The sequence below is a fragment of the Hylaeus volcanicus genome, chromosome 8, assembly GCF_026283585.1.
Source record: "Hylaeus volcanicus isolate JK05 chromosome 8, UHH_iyHylVolc1.0_haploid, whole genome shotgun sequence".
In the NCBI taxonomy this organism is placed as follows: Eukaryota; Metazoa; Arthropoda; class Insecta; order Hymenoptera; family Colletidae; genus Hylaeus; species Hylaeus volcanicus.
In genome coordinates this window covers 8,852,291-8,875,926 of record NC_071983.1, presented here as the reverse complement: position 1 = coordinate 8,875,926, position 23,636 = coordinate 8,852,291, and the positions used below count along the sequence as shown (strand labels likewise).

Below are 23,636 nucleotides of genomic sequence, written 5' to 3'. Positions count from 1 at the left end.
AAGGTACGCGGCAGGAGAGCGGAGAAAGTAAACGCAAGCACGAGACGAAAGTTCCTTTAAAATGAATTTTCACGTGTACGTTTGTTCGTGTACATACAAATACACATACACACACACTCTCGCGCACAGCCACACTCATACATATACGTACATACATTAGGGTGGTCCTCGACCGCAGGTGATAGAAATTTATTTTTAGGGTTCCTCCGAAGCAACTTCAAAGCCGAAGCGCGAGGACCACCCTAACGTATGTATATATATAATATTGTTTCTCTTTAATCGAATGTTACATATGAACATATATACAGTCACCACTATGCTACGGGACGCGGGACTACTTACGTGGCTGAACAGTATTAACGTGTAAAAAGTAGGAGCGACGAACGACGATCGTCCACGAAAAAAACGAACCTTGTCATCGCGACAAGATCACCGGCAATCGCGCGAATGCGTTTTTTGTACGCCATAATCTCAACACGCGTGATCGTTCGAAAGGAAAGAGTGAAAAGGGAGGGGGCGATTCCCGCGATGAAAGCTACACGCGTTGGTCGTTTTCGTTTTCATTCGCGAGCCGCTCGCGTCCCCGTCGATTATTTTGACTAACTTGTTAACGTACGATTAAGAACTCTCTACGAGCTGAACTGAGCTTGGACCCACCTGAACGCACGGCTTACGATCTAGCGGTTCTAAAAGGTAACGAGCGCTTGACAGCTTCGTCGGCTCACGGCGCTGCATTTTCGTGGCTAAACAGTAAATACGTATAACTCGGTAACCTCGGTGAAATCACAATCGTGGTACGTTTTCCATGTACATATACATATACATATATATATTATATCTATATCATTTGTATGTATATATATATATTCGTATATACTATATATCAAAATTAAACGTATTCTTTACAGTTCGCTTGGTACACTTCGCACGCGGTTGACTATTACTTTACGGGGGAGGAGACGTCCATCGCCCTTCTCTCGCCCTCGTTTCAATCGGGATCCGATAGTATCCGTTGCGTTGGGCACGCGTGCATTTTAACCCTTTGTGATCATACGTCGAGCGACGCTCGACGAAAATGTACCGAAATAAACAAATTTGGAGTGCAAAGGGTTGAAACGAGTTTCGCCGAAATGTCGCTGCCCTTCTTAGTTTGTTCGTCTCATTTCATATTTTTGAATATTTGAGAAAGATGATATTTTAACGACTCTTCTGTGGCATCCTTGTTTTTCTTCGTTAAATTAAAACAACGTACCTTGTTACAGATTATACAACACTTTGAATCGTATGTGTAATACCAACAGGAAACAGATTTCACCTAAAAAGGGCAGCATGCGCACCATCCTGGATAATTAGCTGCCGTTTGTATCGCGCATCGACGAGTTCGAAGATATCGCGAAAGTTTGTTAATCCTCGAAACGTACCGTTCCATTTCCTCGTTTTGCAAAATTCGCAATGGTCTCGTCGACGCGCGGGGAACTAATATTTTTACAACGACTTCGACTAACTAAATTGAGCCTCGATTCAAATTCTAGCAGCTATAGGTACACGCGTGTACATGTGTATATATTATACTATAATTAATAATTCTGGTTCGCTTAACGTTATTCGCAAGGCGACGACGCGTCGCTGCCGCTGAAACCGTATGCGTTGGGTTGGCGCGTAGGGAATGTCGTTTATGTATACGAAGTTGCGATACTGTAACAAAAACAACGCGAGTTAAATGGCACCTCGATGCGGTCCATAAATATTAATATTCGTGTTCGATCGAATCCTCGGTAGCACCCTTCTATATTCATAGAGTTGAGATGTTTGAATGGGACAAAAGAGCTTGAAATAATCTAAATGAAACAACACTTTAGTTGGATATAAGAAACAGCAGTAAAGCTATTTACTTTTCGACATATTAATAATTAATATGGAAAAAATAAAAAAAGAATCGTAATAGTGTAATTTTTGAGGAAAATTGGTATTTCTTCGTATGCACAAATACGGACATTCGCCCTAAACAATACTCAATTGTGGACGCTACGTCTGAAAGGGTTAAACTCTTACTGTATAATATTATGGCGTTGAAGTGTCAAAAATTCAGACTACAAAGTCATCTCTTACTTCCACGTGTTCAATCGAAGGTCCTGCGAATCTCCACGAGAAAACGACGTTTCGTACGTGCCAACGCGACGCTAGGAATAATAAAACGGGTAGCCGTCGAATTCGACGCCGAAATCTAAGAAAGGCAAGAAAGAACGCAACATTCGTCTAACGTACCCGACGATGAAACAGAATTTCCTATTCAAAGTCTCATTTCTTTTCATTTTCGTCTCCTTTTCATTCTTCTTTTTCTTCCTCTTCTTTTTTTCTAGCAGGCCGTCACACTTCGAATACGCTCGACCTGTCTCCGCAACCAGTGAAATCATGCGTGTAACGTGTAAACTGGAACGAGATGAGATCGAAAACGCGCGGACGTGAGAACGCGGCACGCGCGATTTCGCGGATAGAGAGACTCGTCCCTCGAGAGATTTCGCGGCTTATTTCTTCGTCGAGGAACTGGTCGAGGGAATGCCTAGCGTGGAAACTGGCAGCCATCGCTCGCGACTGAGACGCGACATTTTTCATGCCAAACGTCGACGCCTGTCATATCGGCGCACCTGTGGGAACACTCTCGCAGGCACGATTCCCTGAATGTTTTTAGAAAATGTCGTGAATACCCCTATGAATCAGTTTTCTATTTGTTTATACCACATTTGGGGTATCAAGTGAGTTTTTCTTAAAAATTGGCGCGAACTTTCTGGACAATCCAATGCATCAGGGGTGAGTTTAGATTACCTGTTAATATTTCTACCAATCTTCGCAAGATGCTTTTGTATCTGGTTAGTTTACTCGATATGGAAGAAGGCTGTCAAGTAGACATCATGTACAGTGATTGTCGCGAAAGTTTCAACTCTGTGAAAAATTTCGTTCTTTTACAGAAACTTTAAAACCCTGGTATGCATGCAACTTTCTTCTCCTGGTTATCTGGTTTTATACCTGGATGAACTCAGATCGTAAAATTTTATGATTGTTACTCCAAAGAGATTACTGCTTGCTCATGCGTTCCTCAAGAGTTCGATTCGGGTACGCTGTCTTTTAACCTATTTATCAACGATTCTGTTGATATTAGCGGATATCTGAATGCAGACTAACTGAGGATCTATTCTACCCCCTAGTGGAAGAATTATTCTTTAACTCTATCACACGTATCCTCTCTTCATATGTTTCTCGCATTATACTGTTTTCTTTCCCTCTTCTCTGTATATTACTGTTGTTATCAAAATTAAAATCGTGTCTCGATGTTATCGAAGATTAGCAGTTTAGGTAATTCAACACTTGTCGTAGTATTTAATTTCTTAACCATACCAAATTCACGAATCCTACACAGATTATTTCCTTAGATTTATTTTCAGATTTATTATCTGTAATGGAAAATCCCGTCATTCATTTCTGGGTGACATTAAACTTATTAAATTCAAATTTTAAGCCAGAGCTCCATTTTTTATCGGATCAGATCTATTCTCCAGAGTCATCTCGCTTTCAACGATTAAGTTTTACGCGTTGATTTAAGGGTTTCGCAACGAGGCGCGATCTCTTGTGTTTTCGAGGGGAGAATACGCGAGATGTTCCGCATCGAGGGTAGGATCGATGGTTCAAGACGTCGAACCGGAGGATTTCGGACGAAAACACATTCGCGCGCGGATCGTCGACTGTGAGGAAACCGATTTCCAAGCCTCGAGGTCTCGATCGATCGGATCTCTCCTTCTGTCGGGTGGTACTTCTCCGTTAGCGTTTCATGGTTGTCGAGATCGCTCTCTCGCCTCGGCGTGGCTCCTTTATTGCGTTTCACTTTCGCGATGAGCTTGCCCGTTCGATCGGGGCGTGGCAAAAGTGTAACGCAAGAGAGGTCCGAGGCCATCGTCGGCCGTGATCGTATACGCGTGAAGCAAGAAAAACAGGGCCTGCCATCCTCTCCCGGCGTCAGACGTCGAGGAGAGATCTCCGCACCGTAGAAGCTTACGATTAGTCGCAACACCTTCGAGCGGAGCGTCGACGAGTCTGTCCAAAGCGAATGCGTCGCATCCTATCGCGTCGCACCGCGTCGATCTCCTTTAAATGGATTTTGAAGACTCGAATTCTGCCATTTCCGATGCGCATGCTGATTCGTCGACAGAAATAAAGACTGACCATTTCCCAGCTTCGAGGAATCATGCTTGGAGCGGTTTCGTCCCGTTCGTCAGCCCCGAGTCGCAAAATAAATTTTGATGTTTCGCCTTCTCTCGCGAGCGTCGCTTCTTATTCAACGCCGAACGGAATACGTAATCGGACGCGCGTTGCAGTTGCAACTTCATATCGAAACCCGAGCTGGTCATCGGCATCGTTTTTCCATTTTTACGAATTCCGCGATTTTTATCTTATTCCTCGTGGCGAGTTTCGAATCGTTTCTGTTTCGTTTTATTTCGAAGTCGAAGGACTTTTCGTTCGCGTTCCAGGCGACCGGCGTCTCCAGTCGTTTAGCAGAGCGCTGGCATTCCAAGCTAGAAAGCGTTCGTCGTTTCTCACGCGTTGCCGGACCACCGTTTGCAGTCGTATTTTCATCCGGGCGCAACACACCCTCCCGAGGATGAAGACATTCAATCTTTCTTCGAGCGTGCTTTCGTCTCGTGACTGGTCGATCGCGTTTACCAAGGTCAAGAAGATCTCCTGACCGCGTGGCTCGATGCATACACTGGATCCACACCTGCGCTACTTGCGGTGAATGTTGATGCAAGGTAGAAAGTGCGGATGAATTGCTCTCATCGTCGAACAGGAATTCGTATCTTCCACTCTTTTTCACTTTTCCCTGTATTTTTCTCTCCTATCTTCCATTACAATGATCAATGTTCGTCTACGTACCGTATAGATTTGGAATAACAGCGATACTAGGGCTGACAAACCGATTCTCGAGTGCTGGTTGTCGTTTCCTGGATTTTCAACGACCGAAGCCTGTGCTTCTGCCCGTTCGAATCAGATCTGGCGTAATTAATCGAAGCGAGCCACTTACCACCAAGGTCGAAGCACCTCCCGCTCATTCGCGTCGATGTTGGTTGGTAGCTGAACGGTTAGAAAGTGGACGGTATGATTCGCAGCCGCGGAGTCAAGAGCGGAAGACGATTAGATCGTTTCGCCCCGGGTAAAGATTTCAGCGACCGTCCGCAGGAAACGAGGGGGATCATATCGTAAGCGTGTGGGATTGCTGACAGCGCTTTAGGCTTCCAGCAGCCTCTCCTCTCGGTCGTTTCTTTTTTTTCTGCTAATCATCGCCGGCAGGAAACACGTCGCTTTTCCGCGTCACGTACATCACCTGGGCGTAGCAACTCGGTGCTATTCGAGTTCGGAGATCTTTTTTTCCAAATCCTGAAGCATTACTTATACTTATTTAATTTTGTTCATTTTTTATAGGGAAGAGGTAATTTTATTAACCCCTTGACCTACACGTTATCTCTCGATTGCTCGGGCCACAGTAAACAGGAAAGTAGGAAGTCCAAACGAAATACCACGAGTCAGACTCGTGCTTATTGTTTATCCCTTTCAGATCTGGCGCCCACAATTGAGGACACAAAATTTAAAAATTATCGACACTATCGTTTAGGGCGGATGTCCTTATTTGTGCACACTACGAGAGACCAGTTTTCCTCGAAAACTACATTATTAACCCTCCTCTCCTACGGTCGGGTCAAAAGCGACCGATATATTAGTTCCATTATTAGGTTTTCGTAACTGTGAAGTTTGAATTCAGTAAGACTGAAATCACCCAAAGATATAAATAAAAATTAATTTTGTTTTAAAAAAGAAGTGCCGAATTTCCCTGTCACTTTCGGCAAAAGTTTCGAGAACCGAGCAGATCGATTCGATGATCTCTATTTTAGCGTGTTCGTCGGACTATAGTACTGGGAATTGCGGACCGAGGAGACGTAGTCGAGCTATCAAAATTCACTTTCTAGCTCGTAAAGTCGAGAAATGTCATTTTCTTGCTGAAACACCGTCTTTCTTGCTTGCAGTTTTTCTGTGTCGGTTATATCTTCTTTTTGCTGGACGGAAGACGTCGACGAGAACGAGAGAAATGGAACCGTTTTCGAAGATCGCGAAAGGACAATATTTTAACCCTTGAATGGCCTAAGTTTCAAATTTGATACCGGACTTTTAAATCGAATTGTATACTTGCAATTGGTTTGTTTTTTAATATTTGGATGTGTGTATGTTACCATTGCACAATGTTCTTTTGATTAAAAGTTAAAAAAATAAATGTCAGCTGTCAATATTCAAACAATAAATACATTGATATTTTTTTAAATTTAATTTGGTGTATCAGGCTTCCAAGGGTTAACTAATTTTGAGATTGATAACCGAACAAGAGCAAAGTTATATTCTACAGCGACGGAATCGCGCGTTGTTTCTTAGTCTTTCTCCTCGCTGACCCGTGCACGGGTACTCGAAAGTAATGAAAAGTGTTGGTACTTAGGACGAATTTTATCCTCTACTTAATCTAGATGCTCGACCCGATCTTCTAGAGAGCAGTTCACGCAGGTACTCCTTTAAGGCACCTGTTGGTCTTTGAGCAGCGACGGAGAATTCTCGCAGTGAACTTGAATATTCACGCAGAACCTTAAAGTTAAAGTTCCAAGGCTGTACGACGGTACAGACAGAGCAAGAGTCCATATTTACCCCTTAAGCTACGATTTAAGCTCCAGCAGACTGGGACCAAAATGTGATGTTTACATTTGACCCGAACAATACACCACGGGCCAGGCTCGTAACAATCAGTTTTGGCCCGAATATCCAAATATCACGTATCTCGCACGTGGTTGTAGCTTAAGGGGTTAACACGTTCCTTGCCAGACTGTTTCTTGAAAACTTTTCGTTCAGGCTTTACAATTGTATAGTTTTGTTTCTGGCGTATGCCTTAGAGTGACGAAAATAATGCAAAATTGTAATTATCAAGGGCAAGGTGTACATTGTAAGATACATAACAAAGCAATAAATTTATTTTTCTAGGTATTAATTGAACAAATACAATACCTAATGGCTCGAACGGAAAGTTCAACGCATGGCGCGTACGCCCCACGCGGCACGGAACGTGTTAATAGCTCGCTTCGCAACGAACAAAAGACGACTAATCGTACCTAAGTCTAATCTTACCGCCGAAGGCAGTTCAAGTGGACCTGCCTAACCGAACTATGCGTCTAGTTAATCGGTAACGACGATTGGGGCCTCTCACCCCGGACTCGCCAAGGTTTGAATCCCTTGGAATCGTAGCGCGTCCCAGGGACACTTCGACCTCTGAACTAATCGCGCGTCCTTCGAGTACTCGTCGGACCCGCGATCGTGTCTTCGGGCTCAAGTGTTGTTCCCAGGCGACAGGGGTGGGGAATTGACCTCCCTTTGTTCCTCCTGAACGCTCTCGGGTCTGCTGGTGGTGCTGCTCGACCTCGAGCTGAGATTGTCCCGATCGCTGAAGTACGAAGAGTCGCCCCTCTTCTCTTCGAGCTGAAGCTGTTGCTTGTCGCTCCTGAAGTCGTCCGGTCCGTGGCCCAGGAGTCCGGAGAAATAAGGTATCCCCTGTCTTTGCGAGGTGATCTTCCCCATGAAGCTGCGGATCTCTTCGAAATAGGACTCGTCCGCCCTGGGAAGTTGACCGTGGTACCTCGACCTGACCTCGTCCAGTATCGTCGGCCCGTCCGCGTCGTGTTTCTTCAGGTGTCTGTCCAGGTTGGTCTGTTGGCCAAAGCATCTCTCACACAAGGGACACTTGAACGGTTTCTCCTTGTTGTGGATATTCCGCACGTGACGCTGAAGGTTGCTAGAGATGCTGAAGCTCCTCTCGCAGTATTTACACTTGTATGGTTGTTCGCCCGTGTGCGTTCTCAGGTGCCGCGTCAGGTTGGCGGATCTAGGGAACACCTTGCCGCAGAACTTACACGAGTATCTGTCCTTGGGTTTTAGACCTGCTTGGACGTTGATGGAGTAGGGTGGAAGACTGGAGGAGGTTTGTTGTTGTTGTGGTTGTTGTTGCTGTTGCTGCTGCTGATGCTGCTGTTGCTGACTCGGGTGGCTCTGTTGGTGCTGTTGTTGACTCGGATGGCTTTGCTGCTGTTGACCGCTGGCAGGACTCGGTATTCTCGCCGCGGGCTGCGAAGAGGAGGAAGACGAGGTGGTCGAGGTCGTGGAGGAGAATCTGTTAGGAGGCAACGGTACCATGGTAGGCAAGGCTCTGACTTGAATCTTGGGTAGTTCCGGGACCGGTGAACCGTGATGGTGCGACCTGTACATGGCTTCGAGGACCAACGGGTGGACCGCGTGGTGTTGAGGGAACAGTACCGTGTGATAAGGAAGAGCGCCACCGAGGCTGTTCTGATTGAGCACCTCTATCTCGTTCTGATTCTCGTCTCTGAGTCTCTCCTTCTTGCGATCGACGCGTAGATCGAGCGGCTCGCACTCCAGGTCGTCCTGGTGGTGCGGCTGGGGCGGTCTGGCCGCGGGACTCATGTGGGGCTGTTGCTGGTGCTGCTGTTGATTCGAGGGACTCGAGAGGCCGCGACCGTGTCCGTGGCTCAAGTCGTAGGGCAGCTCTTCGACGTCCGGCACGCGGACGCTCAGCGGGTATATGCTGGCTTGCTTCGGGCTAATGTGGCCCGGCATTTTCCTCGGACTCGAGTCCTTCTCCCGCATGGCTGGAGGATACTTCGGGTCGTGCAGCAACGTCGGGGGCAGGGTGACGCTACCGAGATATCCGCTCATCACACCGCCTCTGTCACCCGCGTTCTTGCTCCTGCTCGTCGCTCGGGGTAACCTGGAATCGAAACAGCAGACGTTCTTTCATTTTAAACGGCTAAATTGTTCTCGATTCGCGTTAATGTCGCGAAATATACTCGTTTAAAACGTTTCGAAGATATAGTGCAATACGCCGCTGGTACTTGGAAATATTGTATCTGTTCCTATTTCGCGCATGGAAAACAGATTATGTACCATTACAAAATAAAGAAAGAAACAAAACAATCATTACTTGCGGAAATTCGTAGAGGATTCTGACCATTTTTATAACGAATGGTACGATTAGAAATTCACTTGGAGTTTCGAGAGTTTACCAACGTCTTAGATGTAATTTCATTTTCTAATCCGACAGGACGAACCCGCGGCAAAGGAAGCGACGAACGGACGATCGAATTAGAGCCGCTGAAGAATGACGATTTGGAAACATCAGCGAAAGGATCTCCTTTCGATTCGGTTAGGCGGTGTATCCGCGTAAATCGGAGTGAGAACGAGGAGTCGAGAGAAACGGATGCTCGATGGATCAAGCGTCAACCGCGAGGTGATAAATGTTCCTTTGGCTGGAGGCGGCGGATACGGGTGATTTTAGAATCCGCAAAAAACGATTTCTCGACCTCCCGAGCTTCTGGCATTTATTACATCTCGACGCTAGATCGAACGATAATATCATCGAAACCACCGAACGCGTGACAAGGGTATACATACTGTCAATCCAATAAGTATTCGTACCCTCTATATTTATTGAAAAAATTTGTCTAATTTAAATGAATGCTACGTGTTTCGAAATAATTATGTTATTATATGTGTGAAGTTTATTCATGTAAAACATGAATATTTTAAGCTGTCGATTCGAGAGTCCCTTTCTCCTGGCGCGTGCTACCAATCCCAACTTGATCAATGAATCGCGTTTCGTGCTTATGAAAGAGGTACGATCCCCGAGGAGATCTGTTTGCATAATTTTTGCGAACGCCTTCGTTCCTTTTCATTGAAACCGTCCCATCCTTGAGGCCTTTCCACGCGAAAGTCGACTGTTCTTCGATTGATTTCGCAATCAAACTGCGCCCAGAGAATTGAACTCCATCGAATAATTCAATCGCAGCGCGACAGCAATTTCGAGAAGTTACGCGAACCGTGGCGTTAACGCCCGTCTCACCGAGCATCGAAATCACCGCGTTAAGCGTTACTTATGCGCGCGTTAAAGTCTCCACCGCAGCGCGACCACCGTGCACCGCGAATATCTCCGAGCATCCCTTGATCCGAGTTCTCCTTTTTTGCGATCGTATTTTGTCATCGAGGAAGCTCCGCTCGATTCGAGATCGACTGTGCGGTTCGAGCCGACGTCGTTTCACGGGAATTGATCCAGTTACCGAGGAAGCTAATTCGCAGCTGGTTGTCCGGTTCCAATGAAAGAGAAAACCGCTCGCGACGTTGACAGGAGCTCGGGGAAGGGACCGGGGCTGTGGCTCGCGGAACGGCGAGGTGGGGAGCAGAGGGGAAAAAAGAGGAACGACAGAGAAGCAAGAACCCCGTTCCAGCGTAAAAGGAGCAAAAGCAAGAAGCTCGCGACCGGCAATAGTGAAAAGCGTTAATTGCGAGTGCGGAGAATGCGAAGACGACTGGGTGGTGTCCGACTGGAATCGAAAGTATACAGAGCGTTCCAAACGCAGCGATACTATCTATCGCGATGCTCTTGACGATCTGTACGAGTCGCGCGGCTCGTTTCCCCAGTCGTTAACCGATATCGAGATAAATTCTCGAACGAGGAAACGTTTATAGCTGCTTGCTGGAACCAGTTCGATAAAATTTCAGTATTCATTGTTAAATCGCCACCGAGAAGAAACAGACGCGCCGCTGTTTCTCTCTCGAAAGCGATAGACACTGTCTCATCCGTCCACGCAGATACGGTTGATTAAGTTCGATTTACATATCGTACTTTCCCTTGTTCCCGTTCGATAGCCCGATCGGTGAGGAGAAACTCGCGTGTCCTAATCAGATTTTTCCGGGGAAACAGCGCGCCGACGTAACAGCGTCCACTTTAGATAACGCGATCTAAAGCGTGCCTCGCCTAGGAATATTTTCCATCGCGAATTCGAATCGTCGTTCGTTTTAACGAGCACGCAGCGGTACCCCTGGACGTCCCTTCGGATATTTCCGGTAACTTAATCGCGGAGCGGCGAGCTTCTCGGAATTTCGTTTCCCTCGAGCGAGCCCGAGACAGCGCTTTATCTCCCGAAAGGTGGAGTTTCACCGAGCGACTTCGTGAGTAATGTCCTCGGGAAACGGTAGCTGGTTCCGTGGAACGGCAGTTCAAATAAGAAGAAGGAGAGGCGGAGCACGATCCTTAAGGACTGACATCTGTTACGTGAATCAAGCCGGACCGACGTCGCTCGAGATCGGCCAAGATCCACGCTACCAGCCACGATCCAGTTTTCGGTTTCTAGAAAGTCGGGATGAGCCGGGCGTGGTTCGTCTCCCTTTCCTTCTTTTTCTCTTTCCCTTTCACCCTCCGCCTCTCGCTCCGTCGTCCTTGCCGGTATGGTTTCCCTCCCGACATTCACCTACGTGTACCATAAGTGCGCCTCCAGGGCCGTATGCTCGCTGGATGCAACGCCATATATCGCGTCTCGCATTTTCAGGAGACCGCTTCACCTTCGACGAAAATCTCGTGCAGTCCAAACATCGTCTGTGCTCTCTATTAGGTTGTCCAGAAAGTTCGTAACAATTTTTAAAAAAAATTCAAAGGCACATTTGAATTTTAATATAGGTATACAGTCAGTCCCATAAATATTCGTACCTTCTACATTTGTTGAAGAAATTTATCTAAATTAAGTGATTGGTTTCCAAATAAATGAGTCATTATAAGTACATACATGTGTAAAGTTTATTCGTATACATATTTATAATAAAACATATTTTATTAGTTTGATTGAAAACATCAAACTCATTATACAATTTCAAACTTCAATAGACGTAGAATATATGAATACTTATGGGACTTATAGGTACCATTTTGTTCCACAACCTTTCCACTTTTTAAGGGATGTATGTTTTTTCAAACATTCTAACCTGTACCATCGACAAAAAATCGACGTGAACTTTCCAGATTTTCCAGTTAAACACAAACTACATTTAATAACTTCCAAAGAGTGATTTAAATTAACATTCAGTCTCCACCGTTGACCTTGGTTCCGGTCTTCTTTGATCGTAAATAATCACTAAACTCTCAGAGCCACTTGTGCTTTCCTGCACCGTGGTAAACACCGGTCATGTAACACGTGCGACCGATCGCCACTTGTTACTCAAATAGGCCTCGTTCTTGTTACGTGTTGTTCAACCTATCTTGTCCAGTTACTTTAGACTATAGAAAAATTCTTGTCATGCTGACTTTTACTTACTTTCTCTATGAAAAAACTTAAGAATTACCTTTCAGTCTTGGTGCCACCCTCTTCTTGAAGAATGAAAAGAGGAACAAACGAAGGTCCTCCGAATGGATCGATCCGTGTCACTTCGTGTTGCACGAGCCTCCGTGCGAAACGCGATCATTCGTGCCGATAAGGGGGCCAAGAGGTGCCAGCATTTAATTATGACGCGTGTCGCTTTAAGCGCCGTGTCGTCGGAGATAAATTGCACGGCGTGAAAATATTGCTCCACGTGTAAGAGATCGCCTTTGCGAGTTTTCAATGGAATGACATCGCGTCTTCTTTCGTTTATCGTTGCAATTCGACGCGTCCGAATGCTATAATCGAGGATTAAATATAGCGTAGTGTCGCGCCCCCCATATCCAGCAATAAGGAGTCAAAGAAGAACGCGAATCGTAAGGTGCGTGATTGGTCGTGTAGGAAAAGCGGTCGACTGTGGATCCGAGGATCGTGGCTTTTCGAATCTCCGTGCTTCATTTTTCGTTTGAACTCTTATAATGTATTTTTCATATCGTACAATTCCTATGGACTGTGTACTGTGTATAATAACGACTATTTACTCGTTTAATAAATAAAACAACGAATGTCCAGGAGTAAATTGCAAGCAAATTGGAGGATGAACAATGGTCGAGGGAAAGGAGGGTGAAAAGGTTCGGTGAAAGGTGGTAAAGCGATATAAGGTCGCTGGTTTCCGTTCCTGCGCTTAATCGTTTTCGATGTATGTTACTTTCATTCGGTCTGACATGCGACACCGTTCGTTATTCATCTGGCTTCGTATTTCGTGGCGCTAGCACCGGCCAGTCTGGCAGAATTAATTTGTCGACAACATTTCGCCAAGCCGCGTACACGTAAGCGGCGCGCGTGCATCGCCGACAATCCGGCGATTATTATTTATGATTTCGCCTCTGTGACATAAAAGTTTGATGTTGTTTCCTGCGGCTGGGACGTCGCGCCCACGCACCCCTTGGCAGCCTGGAGCATTGCAGAAGCAGCTCGAACGCGTCGTGTTTCGGCAGGAAAGAAAACGAACAGAAGGGTGACGAAGGAAGAACGATATTACGAGGACCGTATCTCTTCTCTCGAAGCGCATTCCGAACTGATCCGCACAAATTTCTTTGACGTTTGGCACAAAGCAAAGAGTCGTTAAAAGTACTGATTTCTCGAAAACTTTTATAATTCTAGAGGAATTTGTAAAGTTGAACTATGGAGGCTAGAGATAAAGAGGACAAACTCATACGGAGCTCAAAACTGAAAAACTTTAGCTCAAGAAGAAAATCAGAACTTAGCTGAATTACAAATCCTGAATGATGCTTCTCTGTCTTCCTTTAACCCATTATCTGGGGTTTACAGTAGTAGCAACAAAAGTACGAAATACATAGTTTCTAGGTTCTCTCAATTGAAGACCAGTGTCTGACAGTTGACGATCCTTTTATACTATGTTTCAAAAGTAGGTTTGTGTTATTGCGTCTGTCTTTTTGAAACAAAAAATTTAATATCACTATTTATTATCAAAATAATAACCTAGATCACGCATCATTATGTACGCATGATATATTCAATTTTGAATATGTCACACGTTTTCAAGTATTCGTTTTCCAGATGCAATTTCGAGTCAAGACATTTCTCTCAGAAATCAAAGATTCACTCGCGTCGAGAAAGTGTCCGTTCTCGGTAGAAACTGACCGTCCCTGGTCGGACACGCCTGAAACTGAGATTCTGCTTCGCGGTAGGGTACTAAATCGTTGCGGTTATGCGTTTTCGAACGCATTTCACATAATTTGAATCCAAGAACTGAACGATGCGGGAAGCGAATACTCTAAACGCTCATTACGGGCGGATGATGTTTCCAAATAATGAATTTATGTTGTTTATACAATTTTCAACGATTTAATTGGATACTCGGTTGGTGTTCGCGTCTATTCCGAAGCTCGTAGCACGACGAGAGGGAAAGGATTCCTTTTTCTTTCGTTGTTTCATTTCCTTGGAAACGCATACTCGTACTTCGCGAACCTTATCGGTTGGCGCAGCGATCTCTTCTCTCCGTTCGACCCGCGTTGAATGGATTTGGAAGGTTCTCGTCTGGCTTCCGGTACTTTTACAGACGCACTGACCCTAATAAGCGTTGCCTATTAGGATCGAGGGAAAACAATGTTGTCAGCGATGACTGCAATCACGCTTCCAAGGAAGCGACGTATCATCCGTGACTCCTCTGTCCGCTCGAGACATCCTCTCGATAATAACAGTGCGTCAACCAACGACGAGAACGCCGAGACCAGGTCACGAGCTGTTACGTTCGTCATCAACGAGGACCCTTACGTTCCCCAACTCGTAAAACACGACAAAATCGATCAACCAACGCGGATCCTTTGCTTTTTATTTTCTTTGCCTTAAACATTATAATCTCAGATACATAAGCAACGATAAAGACGATAAATAATTTATCCTGAACACTTTCTAAAACATTACATCAATATCGACAGACGATTCGTCACTGGTTCAAAGTCTGTTTTTAATTAAATCAACGAATCGAAACAATTAACTCAAAATATTTTAACTTTACGGTACGCGTGAAAGTAAGGAACAGAGATCTTCGGGAGCTCGAATTGAGAGGAACTTTTAAGTTAAGCCGAATCCAATCTCACTCGCTCGTATCGAGACCAATTTGACCCGTGGTTAAGAAGCGGGTTAACTGCGAGTCGTTGGAGCGAAAACGAAATTGCGGCGGAAAGCAGTTGCCAGGTGTTTTCGGTTGGGAACTTCACCCTGGATGAATTGGAAAGCGTCGAGACCAGAAGACCGAGGGATACCAAATGAGACGAACAAGAATCCGTTGACTAAAATTTGTGGAGAATCTAGGCACGCTCACGGAGGATTGGTCGGCACGAAGAATTCTCCAACGCAACGATTCGCAGAATTTCAGACGATTCGCGTCCGAATAACGTATATCATAGTCCACGGCACGAGATAGAACATTCGGTAGTTTTCACCACGGTCTTTCTATGATTTAGATAAACGACGACTCGTTTCAGGCGTTTCCTTATGAAACCTAAATTATCGGTACGCCGTTGGAATTTCGCGTTATGCTCTCACCGCTGAGCAGCCTTGAATTCCGCGTTACTGGTCGATAGAAACAAAGTGTAAAAAGAATTATGCGCGGAGGATAAAAGATATGCGAAACCAAGGAGTGCTCGAACGTGCGAACGTATGCAGAGTGATTCTGGACGCTGCGCCCCGAACATACCTATTTGCTTTAATCCAACGTAAAGGAAATATAAAATGAAAGTAATTACTAAAAGTGGTTGCTCCTCGTAGAAAGATTTCGTTCGAGTTTCTGGCCGTTGGACGCTTCGCGGATGTTCGTTGCGAGAAAGTTTATCGCTGTAAAACATACTGAACGCTTTCCCGCCTCATTTTCAATGGAAGACCGACGGATTGTATTTCGCCAAATATTTCCGCCGCGCCGGAAGAAGATTATGCCATTTATAGACGTTAGATCGGGGTCTCGACAGTGCTCGGCTGAGAATCTTTCTCACGGATCGCGCAACGCGTTTAAGCCGCGTCTGGCAACAACAGTAACGGCCATTTGTCTGCAAATTACACGATAACAGGTGGAATGGGGAACAACGCGAAGAAGCAGGCGAGGAAGGAACGAGAAAAGAAAGTGACTGCTCGCGCGAGGAGGCGAAGTCGCTGAAAGGACTTCCTTCGAGACGCTCGCTCTTCGTAATTATCGCGATTACCGCGGCGGAATTTAATGAACCAACCGTGGCTCATGTCGTCGTGACCTCATCGGGAATAGATTTTACCGTGGATGGCATGTTTTGAATAACGCCAGCCTCGCGACCCCCATTGTTGCTTTCAGCCTGATAGTATCAAAGGAAAAACTGTTGCGTCCCTTGCTTAAGAATAACTCTATAATGCTTCATCACAACGAATACCAGTAAACAGATCCTTTCTAAGGAAGGTTTTAAGCGAGTATTTGCAATTTTCAACAGGTGGAATCCAGGACAGTCCAAGTCCACTGTAACCATTTGCTCATTTGCCCAGGTATAAAATTCTTATGCACTTTCATACGACGTGTCCGACTCGTGTTTTTCATGTTCAACTCGAATTTCGGATCACGTGTCTCACACTTTGTTATAGGCTTTCGGACCTGGTGTCCACAATCGAGGACACAAAATTTACGGAACTATCGATAGGGGTATGTCGTTTGTGTACATGAAGAAAGACCAGCTTTCCTCGAAAACTACACTATTAGGATTGTTTTTCTCAATTTTTTCCATACTAATTATAGTCAAAGTTAACCCTAAAAATTAATTTATGTTAGTGATTTAATAGAACATAAAATAATTCAAATGCTGAAAGAGTTAAAAACCATTGATTCTCCCTATCGATTAGACTTCCAAATCTCGACGGATTTATAATCATTCCCTCTCTCTTCTTTTCCATGAAGTATTGTCAGCTCACCTCGCGACGCACGCGTTGGAACGCCGTGTTCGATGCGGTCGTTTTTTGCCATTCGTTTGAAAGTGCCGCTAGTGGACGCGTACACCGCGACGTGCACTACTTTTTTTCCAACTAATAAACTTGGCGAGCGAGCGTCGAGGAAAGTTATCGGGTGTCTTGCTCGCATCGATTTCAAAATGAGTCGATAATGGAGCGGTTTCGCTTTCAGCTGTTACGAGAATTTCGCGAGATCCCTCGACGTTCTTTCGAGCGAACGGCGACAGTGGTCACGGATGCATGAGCGTCGCATAGGTGCTCTCGAATGTCACCTGTCACGATTAGAAGCCCGTAACGAGGCTAGTGAGGAAGGAAACGAGATTTCTGGATTCCTAATCGGCCCGCTGGAGTTCCTCGACGAGCGAAGTCGCAAACGCGGACGGTCGACGCGGATCGATTATATAATTGAACGATTTCGAGCGATTCCGAGCGTCCGCTCGTGACCGAGATACGAAAATTACGTACGGGAGCGCACCTTCTCCGGCTCTAATAGGCGATTGTGATTTAAAAGGAGTGAAACCCGTGGCAGATGAGAAAACGAGCGACGCGACAGTGTAGAAAATGGACGACAAGGGAACGCCCGTGAGCGATGGCATGACGAGAGATCGATGACCTACTGTAATTCAATTCGACGTATTAGAAAGCGTCTTTTAATTAATGCGTCCGATATTAACCGTCACCGCGAGGAGCTGAGCGCCGGCCTCCGGATAGATTCAGTTCAATAAAGCGCTCATCATTCCCGTGATTAATTGTAATCGTTCCAACGCGACCGACTGCGAGTCGTAATTCTCGTAACACGCTTTGTTACTCGCAGTCTGCAGATCGATGAGTTACAATGCATCACAGAAGTATTATCCTCTCAACGTCGACTTCGAGCGATTGGTATTCGTGTAGGAGCTTATCTTTGGACTAATTTTACATCGATCGAAGGGTTAATTAAACCGTTCATCGCACAAATCGATTACCTCTATATAAAGCAAAAAGTTGAGAAATGCGACGAAATATGAAAAGTTATGACTATACGTAGTGCTTCGACACTTGGGATTTTTAAGATTTTTCAAAAAGTTCGATTCGTGCACCGAACGCAATTGTATAGACCCAAGTGACCGGAGCGATGCGGAAGTGATCGAACGAGATCCTTCTCCGTGTAAATGAGAGCGGGAGAAAGAAATCGATCAGGGATGGCGATGGCCTGACGCGAAAGGAGGACGAACGAGAAGTGGGAAGGGATGGTTGACTAACAAACGACGATTTTGACCCGCGTTGCGTGAATATTACATGAGAAAACGGTTGAAGAGTCAACGCCGCAATGGTGATCGAGGGATGAGGAAGAAGAAACGGAGAGAATCAGGCCAGCGCAACGACTGCTCGACAACCGGCCCGAAGCGAGCATTCATGAAAATCTATTCCTGATTTCGGGGCTGATCGTTGTATATATGTATTTCTAGACGTTATTGGCTGAGGCCTGCTTGGATACACAGGATCGCCGCGTTTCCACGTAGCGACGCAAACCGTTTTACCGTTTTGTCATTCTTCTTAGCTGCTCTACTCCGTGTCGTGATGCTATTATGCGCGTTTCCTCGCTGGACGATAATCGCTCTCGGCTCCTCTCGCGGAAACTGCGCGTTCCATGGAAACTGTAATCGAGAGCAGTCGCGTTACTTCTGTCGTTGCCGCGAGAGAACAACGCGTCGATGCTATTCTCGCACCTTTGCGAACGCCGCGGACAGCTCCCGGAAGCTTCGCAAAAACTGGAGGCCGTGCATCGGATGATCGCTTCACGGTCAGAAAAAGAGAGGATGGATACTGTTCCTGGAAGCCCGATGATTCTCAGCGAATAGGTATTCGGCTACCTGTTCTACTTCCAAATTGCTAGGCTACCGATTAACTCGAATCGGGTCCACGTTCTCGCGTCGGTTCGAGGTCTTCGGTAGCCGATCATTTACGGAACGAACGTAAACGAGGAGATTCGAGAGAAAACTGAACCCGCGAGCGGACCATGAGAGAGACCATAACAGTCTTAATTCATGTTTCGCGCGTCTGTGTGTGTGTGCGTATATATTAAAGTGGTCCTTATTTTAACGATTCCTGAAATCTATGTTACGCAGACCCCAAATAGCTTGCAAATACATAGACTAAGGTTCTTACAAAATTTGAGCTCTCAATTTGACATTAGCACGTGACTTAAAATCTTTGAAAGTTTTAAATGGAAAATGCATGGACCTTTTTTTCAATCGGTTACTTTGTTTTCTTTAATAAGAATCTAAGTCTCTTTAGTGTCCGTTCGGACATATATACCCTCCAAACAAGGCCGTCGTCGCATGATTAATCGAACGATCCAAGGTAGGAGAGCCACCAGCGCGAATCCGAGAACGATGAAAAAGAACAAAGCGCCGACGGTGCGCTTTCTTTGAACACTTCGCAAACAGATTTGGTCGTCTCCGTGGTAATTAGCTTCGAACGATTTCTTCGTCTCAGCTTTCAATGAGAATCGCTCACGGCCGCGAATATACAGGTGGCGAACGTTTGGCAAACGTGCAATTTGGTTCAGGCGCGGGTTCAGTTTTTACAACGCCGTCGGTTGTAAATCAACTGGCGCGAAAAAATTGCATGCCCATGCTAATGTCGGACGTTTGCACCGCGCTCGTAAAAATGTCACAAGCGGTGCCGCCTTCCAGCCGAAATGATTCTTTGCCGAACGGCGCCGGTTTAAACCAACTTTATACATTGTCGTGTTCTCTTCTCGCATATGGTCTCGTTTGGAAGCTTACTACGTAATCATACGGTGTAAAGAAAGTCTCGTTTGAAAGCTTGCTACGTGTAACGTAAAGCGTAAAGAAAGCCTGGCGTTTTCTCTGAAAGCATAATTGGAAGCCATCGACGTGTAGTTCGTCCTCGAGCGCGTGATCGACTAGGGGTTGCGAATTTTGTCCGAGTGGAAAGCGTGGGCGCGCGTCGGTTGTCTACGATAGGTGGGGTCTCGGCGACGGCAATGAGCTTAACAATGGCATTGCGATACTGCTCGAATTTAATTTGAAAGCAGCGAGCCCTATTGTGCACGCGTACACGCGGACGTATAAATAGACATACTCGGTGCGCGCGTGCCCACGCAGCAGCTTTATGCCACCGAAGATCCGCCGTCCCTCCTTGCCGTCGAGTCGAATTTGCATTTACAACCTCGAGCGTCTTCTAGAAAAAAGAACGCATAAATTCTCGTTAAACGTGATATTCTACCCGAGTTCAGCCGTTCCAACTTTAGTCTTTGAACGAACAATCCGTGCTCGAGTCGTTTCCGCGAGTCGATTTCCATTTTCCTCGGATCTTGGTAATAGAAGCGCTTGGTACGGAATTCAAACGCGACCGCTCGGGAAATTTTGTCAATCAGAGCGAACCGTACGAGTGTTCCTCGAACTATGGTCCTTGGACCACGATTTGTGGATACATGGAAGTGTGGAGTCGCGTTGGAAGAAAGACTAGCGTTGATCTAACGATTTAAATTTTGGTGCCACATCCTGTTCTCGTTACTAGAGAGACACCGCGCGTTTCTCACAAATGCCTAACTTTTCTATATAAACCATTCTCGACCGACCTCCAAACATCTCAATGTCAGATTCAGGATTCCCAAATTTCACTGTTATCAGGTTTTTTGAAACTTTTTATCCTGCAACACACAAGAGAATCGACTCCACACTAACTCCAAGAAGCAAATAGACTTAAAAATCAAAGAGAAAAGCGGGTTACAAAGGAATCTCCAAAGGCACCGCAGCATCATTTAAGAGAATCCAACAAACAAACAAAAATTCTCTAAACATCCCGGCATCTGTAGAAGCCTGCTAGAGTCCACTAGCAGGCTCAGGACGAAACTTTTCCTTCCTTTCCTCCCTTCTCTCGGTCTCCCTTTACAGAACAGCAACCACAAAATTAATAAAAACGGATTCGAAGAAGGAAATTTTTGGTGTCGAGGTGAACAGCGCCTCGGGTTGAAAACGCAGCGCTACTTAACGACGAGTTCCGAGCTGGCGGATGACAACATAACACGATGACAGACAGGGGACTTTAAAGACAGCGTTCGAGGACGATGTTGTCGTCCAGGAACCGTTTTATTACCGTTTGCGCCAGTGCACAGTCGAGGACATTGTTCGAACCTCTGGGAATCTCTCATGATTGTCGTGCCTTTCCATTCTCGTAATAGTGGCCGTATTCAAATAATGTCGGCACACGTTTACGCATCGCGATCGTTGGGCAATCGAGAAAAAAAGGAAAAAAAAATGGGGAAGCGACCTGGAGCCGATCGCGCAACTCTGCTCCACTTGATACCGTCGCGTCGTGTCGCATTCGATTCAAATTAAGTCCCAGAGATCGACAGAACTTACTATTCAGATTTCCATTATCGCGAAGAAGAAAGACGATATCGACTATATCTATACGATCTCCTGAAAATTAGCACTTGGAATACTGTCGAGTTCGAGCGGTACTCTGTCCGTAGAACACACGCACCAGAAGAATGAGCATACGTCGGATCGTTTCGAGGGATTCTTGTGGGGTAATACAGGCGTTACGTATTCTGAAAATACTGTTCAAGATCTTACTATCAGGCACTCCGCGTCGAAAACGTTTGAAAATCTCTCTCTTGACTCTCGTGAAAATAATAACAGATTTTCTTATCGAAAGAAAAGAAATGGCTGTAATGTACGTAACTTTGTAAGCGATAACAAGAAGCATGCTTTGTATGCTCTCAAGAAAAATACTGTAATTGTTAATAAATCATTAATACAACATTGCGTGTTTTAGGATCAATTTTCTGCCACTTACGGTAAATAACCGGTTAGATCCATTGGTGGAAAAAGATCGCGGTGAATTAGCACGCAGATAAGGGAGACAGCCGCGAGGAATCGTTAATGGCGAAATCGATCGCGTCGCGGCGGTGGCCACGGGTCGGCAAGAAAGAAAATAATGGGAGCGCGCGAAGAGGAGAACTCGAGAACGCTGATCCCATTGGTTCCGCGCGAACGTAACGGTGTTGTCGGTCTATTTCGATCGGCGTGGCCCCTACAACAAAAAATCGAGGCGCCTCGTCCAGCCGTTGGCTGCTTACCTGTTATCAATTAACTGTTAACGTTGCTGCGCCCTCGGAACCCGTAAGTGCTGCGTGCACTATCGAACACCGGGCCTGTTTCTCTATGAATAATGTATCTCGGTTCAGGGAATTCGTGGCATTTAATCATTCGATCGTTAAGAGCGGACGGACGACCGACTTTGGCAAGATTTATGCGGCATCCTCCAATATTCCTGCGAGAGCATGAGAATCTTCCGCACATCGTTTCCTTGCTCGATCGCGAACCACGTGCTCTCCTTCTGTACGCCTTACGAGGAATGTCGCGCCTTTTTGCGAGATCCCTTTTCGAGAGGGCAACATTATCAGAAGAAAGCTTTCATTTACAATTTACATTTTTTTTTAAGACCTTCATGTTTCTAAACATATCAATATTTTTTTTAGAGAAATCCATCCCTTCCTTGCTAATTTTTAGGATGCAATGTTTTAGCAATATGTATTCTAAAAATAACCGTTTCCAAGATGTTCGGATATATTAGGATAACAATGTTAGAAAATAAATTTTTTAGAGAAATCCACCCCTTTCTTGATAATTCTTAGGATACAATTTTTTAGCAATATGTATCGTAAAAGTAACCGTTTCCAATATGTTACGTTGGGTGGAGGTCCGATCATCGCGGATGTAAACAAACAGTACCAAGTATTACAATGCTATTCGATAACGTCCAATGCAACCAACCGCAATGTTCGTCATTCCAATCCACCACTGTTCGATACGAAAATTACCGATGAAAATGTGCTCGATACAAATAACGTCTGGCACGGGCGATCACCTTGCGCGAGGTTATCTCGCGTTTGGTCCCGCGAATGGGCGCAGTCCCTCGCCAGTCCGGAGGCGCGTAAATTTATGAACGAGGAAACGCCGGAGAATCGCGCAGGGAACATAGCTTTCGCGGTGTCTCGTTGCCCCAGCGGCGGAACGAACCGTTCGGTGATATAAGGACAAGCGTGGGCGATGCTTACTTTTCAAGCGGAGGAATCGCAAAGCGTGGCTTCGAAACTGGTTCCGAGCGAATTAGATGCCCCGGAGGTGCCGTTCCGAGTGAAACGCGTTCGTCGCTCGTGCGTTACGGAAAACGATCTATGGGTCTATTTGTCATTCTCCTTTTTATCATCGACGTTCCGCGAATCGATGGAACGTAAAGTTTCCGCGAAGCGTGGATCGTTTCTAGTTTCAATTTACATTCTCCCAAGATCAGGGAGTTAATTAGTTGTCCTTTTTCGAGTATCGTATCGAGTATATCGAAAATTCTGTTTCAGGGAGACACGAGATCCCAGGTTGAAAAGGGCGACGAGTTGAAGGATGAGACCGCAGGAGTACGAACCGAGATTTCTTCGGCGGTCGGGCGAGGGAGCCCCGTCGAAACGTCTCAATCAATTTCAGGTTCCCGCGTTTTCTTAGTCGTGGTCGTTCGTTCGATTCACACGGCGTGGTTCGAACGCGATCGGAGGGGCGGGCTCATAAATATTCAGAAGCGCCGGTCGCTGCTGGACTCTTGCCACGGGAAGGAAGAGAACGAGGAAGAGAAGAAAAACAAATCGGTTTTACCTTATGCGTCATTCCACGACCTTGAAGCCGGGGGTAGCTGGCTGCACTTGCGGCGAACGGTTCTCACTTTCCCACCCGATACTTGGATTGTTCCTTCGCGAACTTCGTTTTACTTTTACTCCTCTCCTTCTCACGCGCAACTTCAGCGAGTTCACCACGATTCTACGAGAAACAGGGGAAGGAGCACTCTTGTTTCAACAACAGCACACTATCCTCA

General features: G+C 45.8%; 1 protein-coding gene across 1 annotated transcript; it reads right to left on the bottom strand.

Moving 5' to 3' along the window:
• Nucleotides 1-51: 51 nt before the first annotated feature.
• Nucleotides 52-23,554, bottom strand: LOC128880616 (transcription factor hamlet-like). Its single transcript, XM_054130887.1, has 2 exons — nucleotides 23,420-23,554; nucleotides 52-8,857 (listed from the first exon to the last, which is right to left on the bottom strand). The coding sequence occupies exon 2, from the start codon at nucleotides 8,803-8,805 to the stop codon at nucleotides 7,405-7,407; it is 1,401 nt and encodes a 466-aa protein (XP_053986862.1). The 5' UTR covers nucleotides 8,806-8,857; nucleotides 23,420-23,554; the 3' UTR covers nucleotides 52-7,404.
• Between the last annotated feature and the right edge of the window lie 82 nt (nucleotides 23,555-23,636).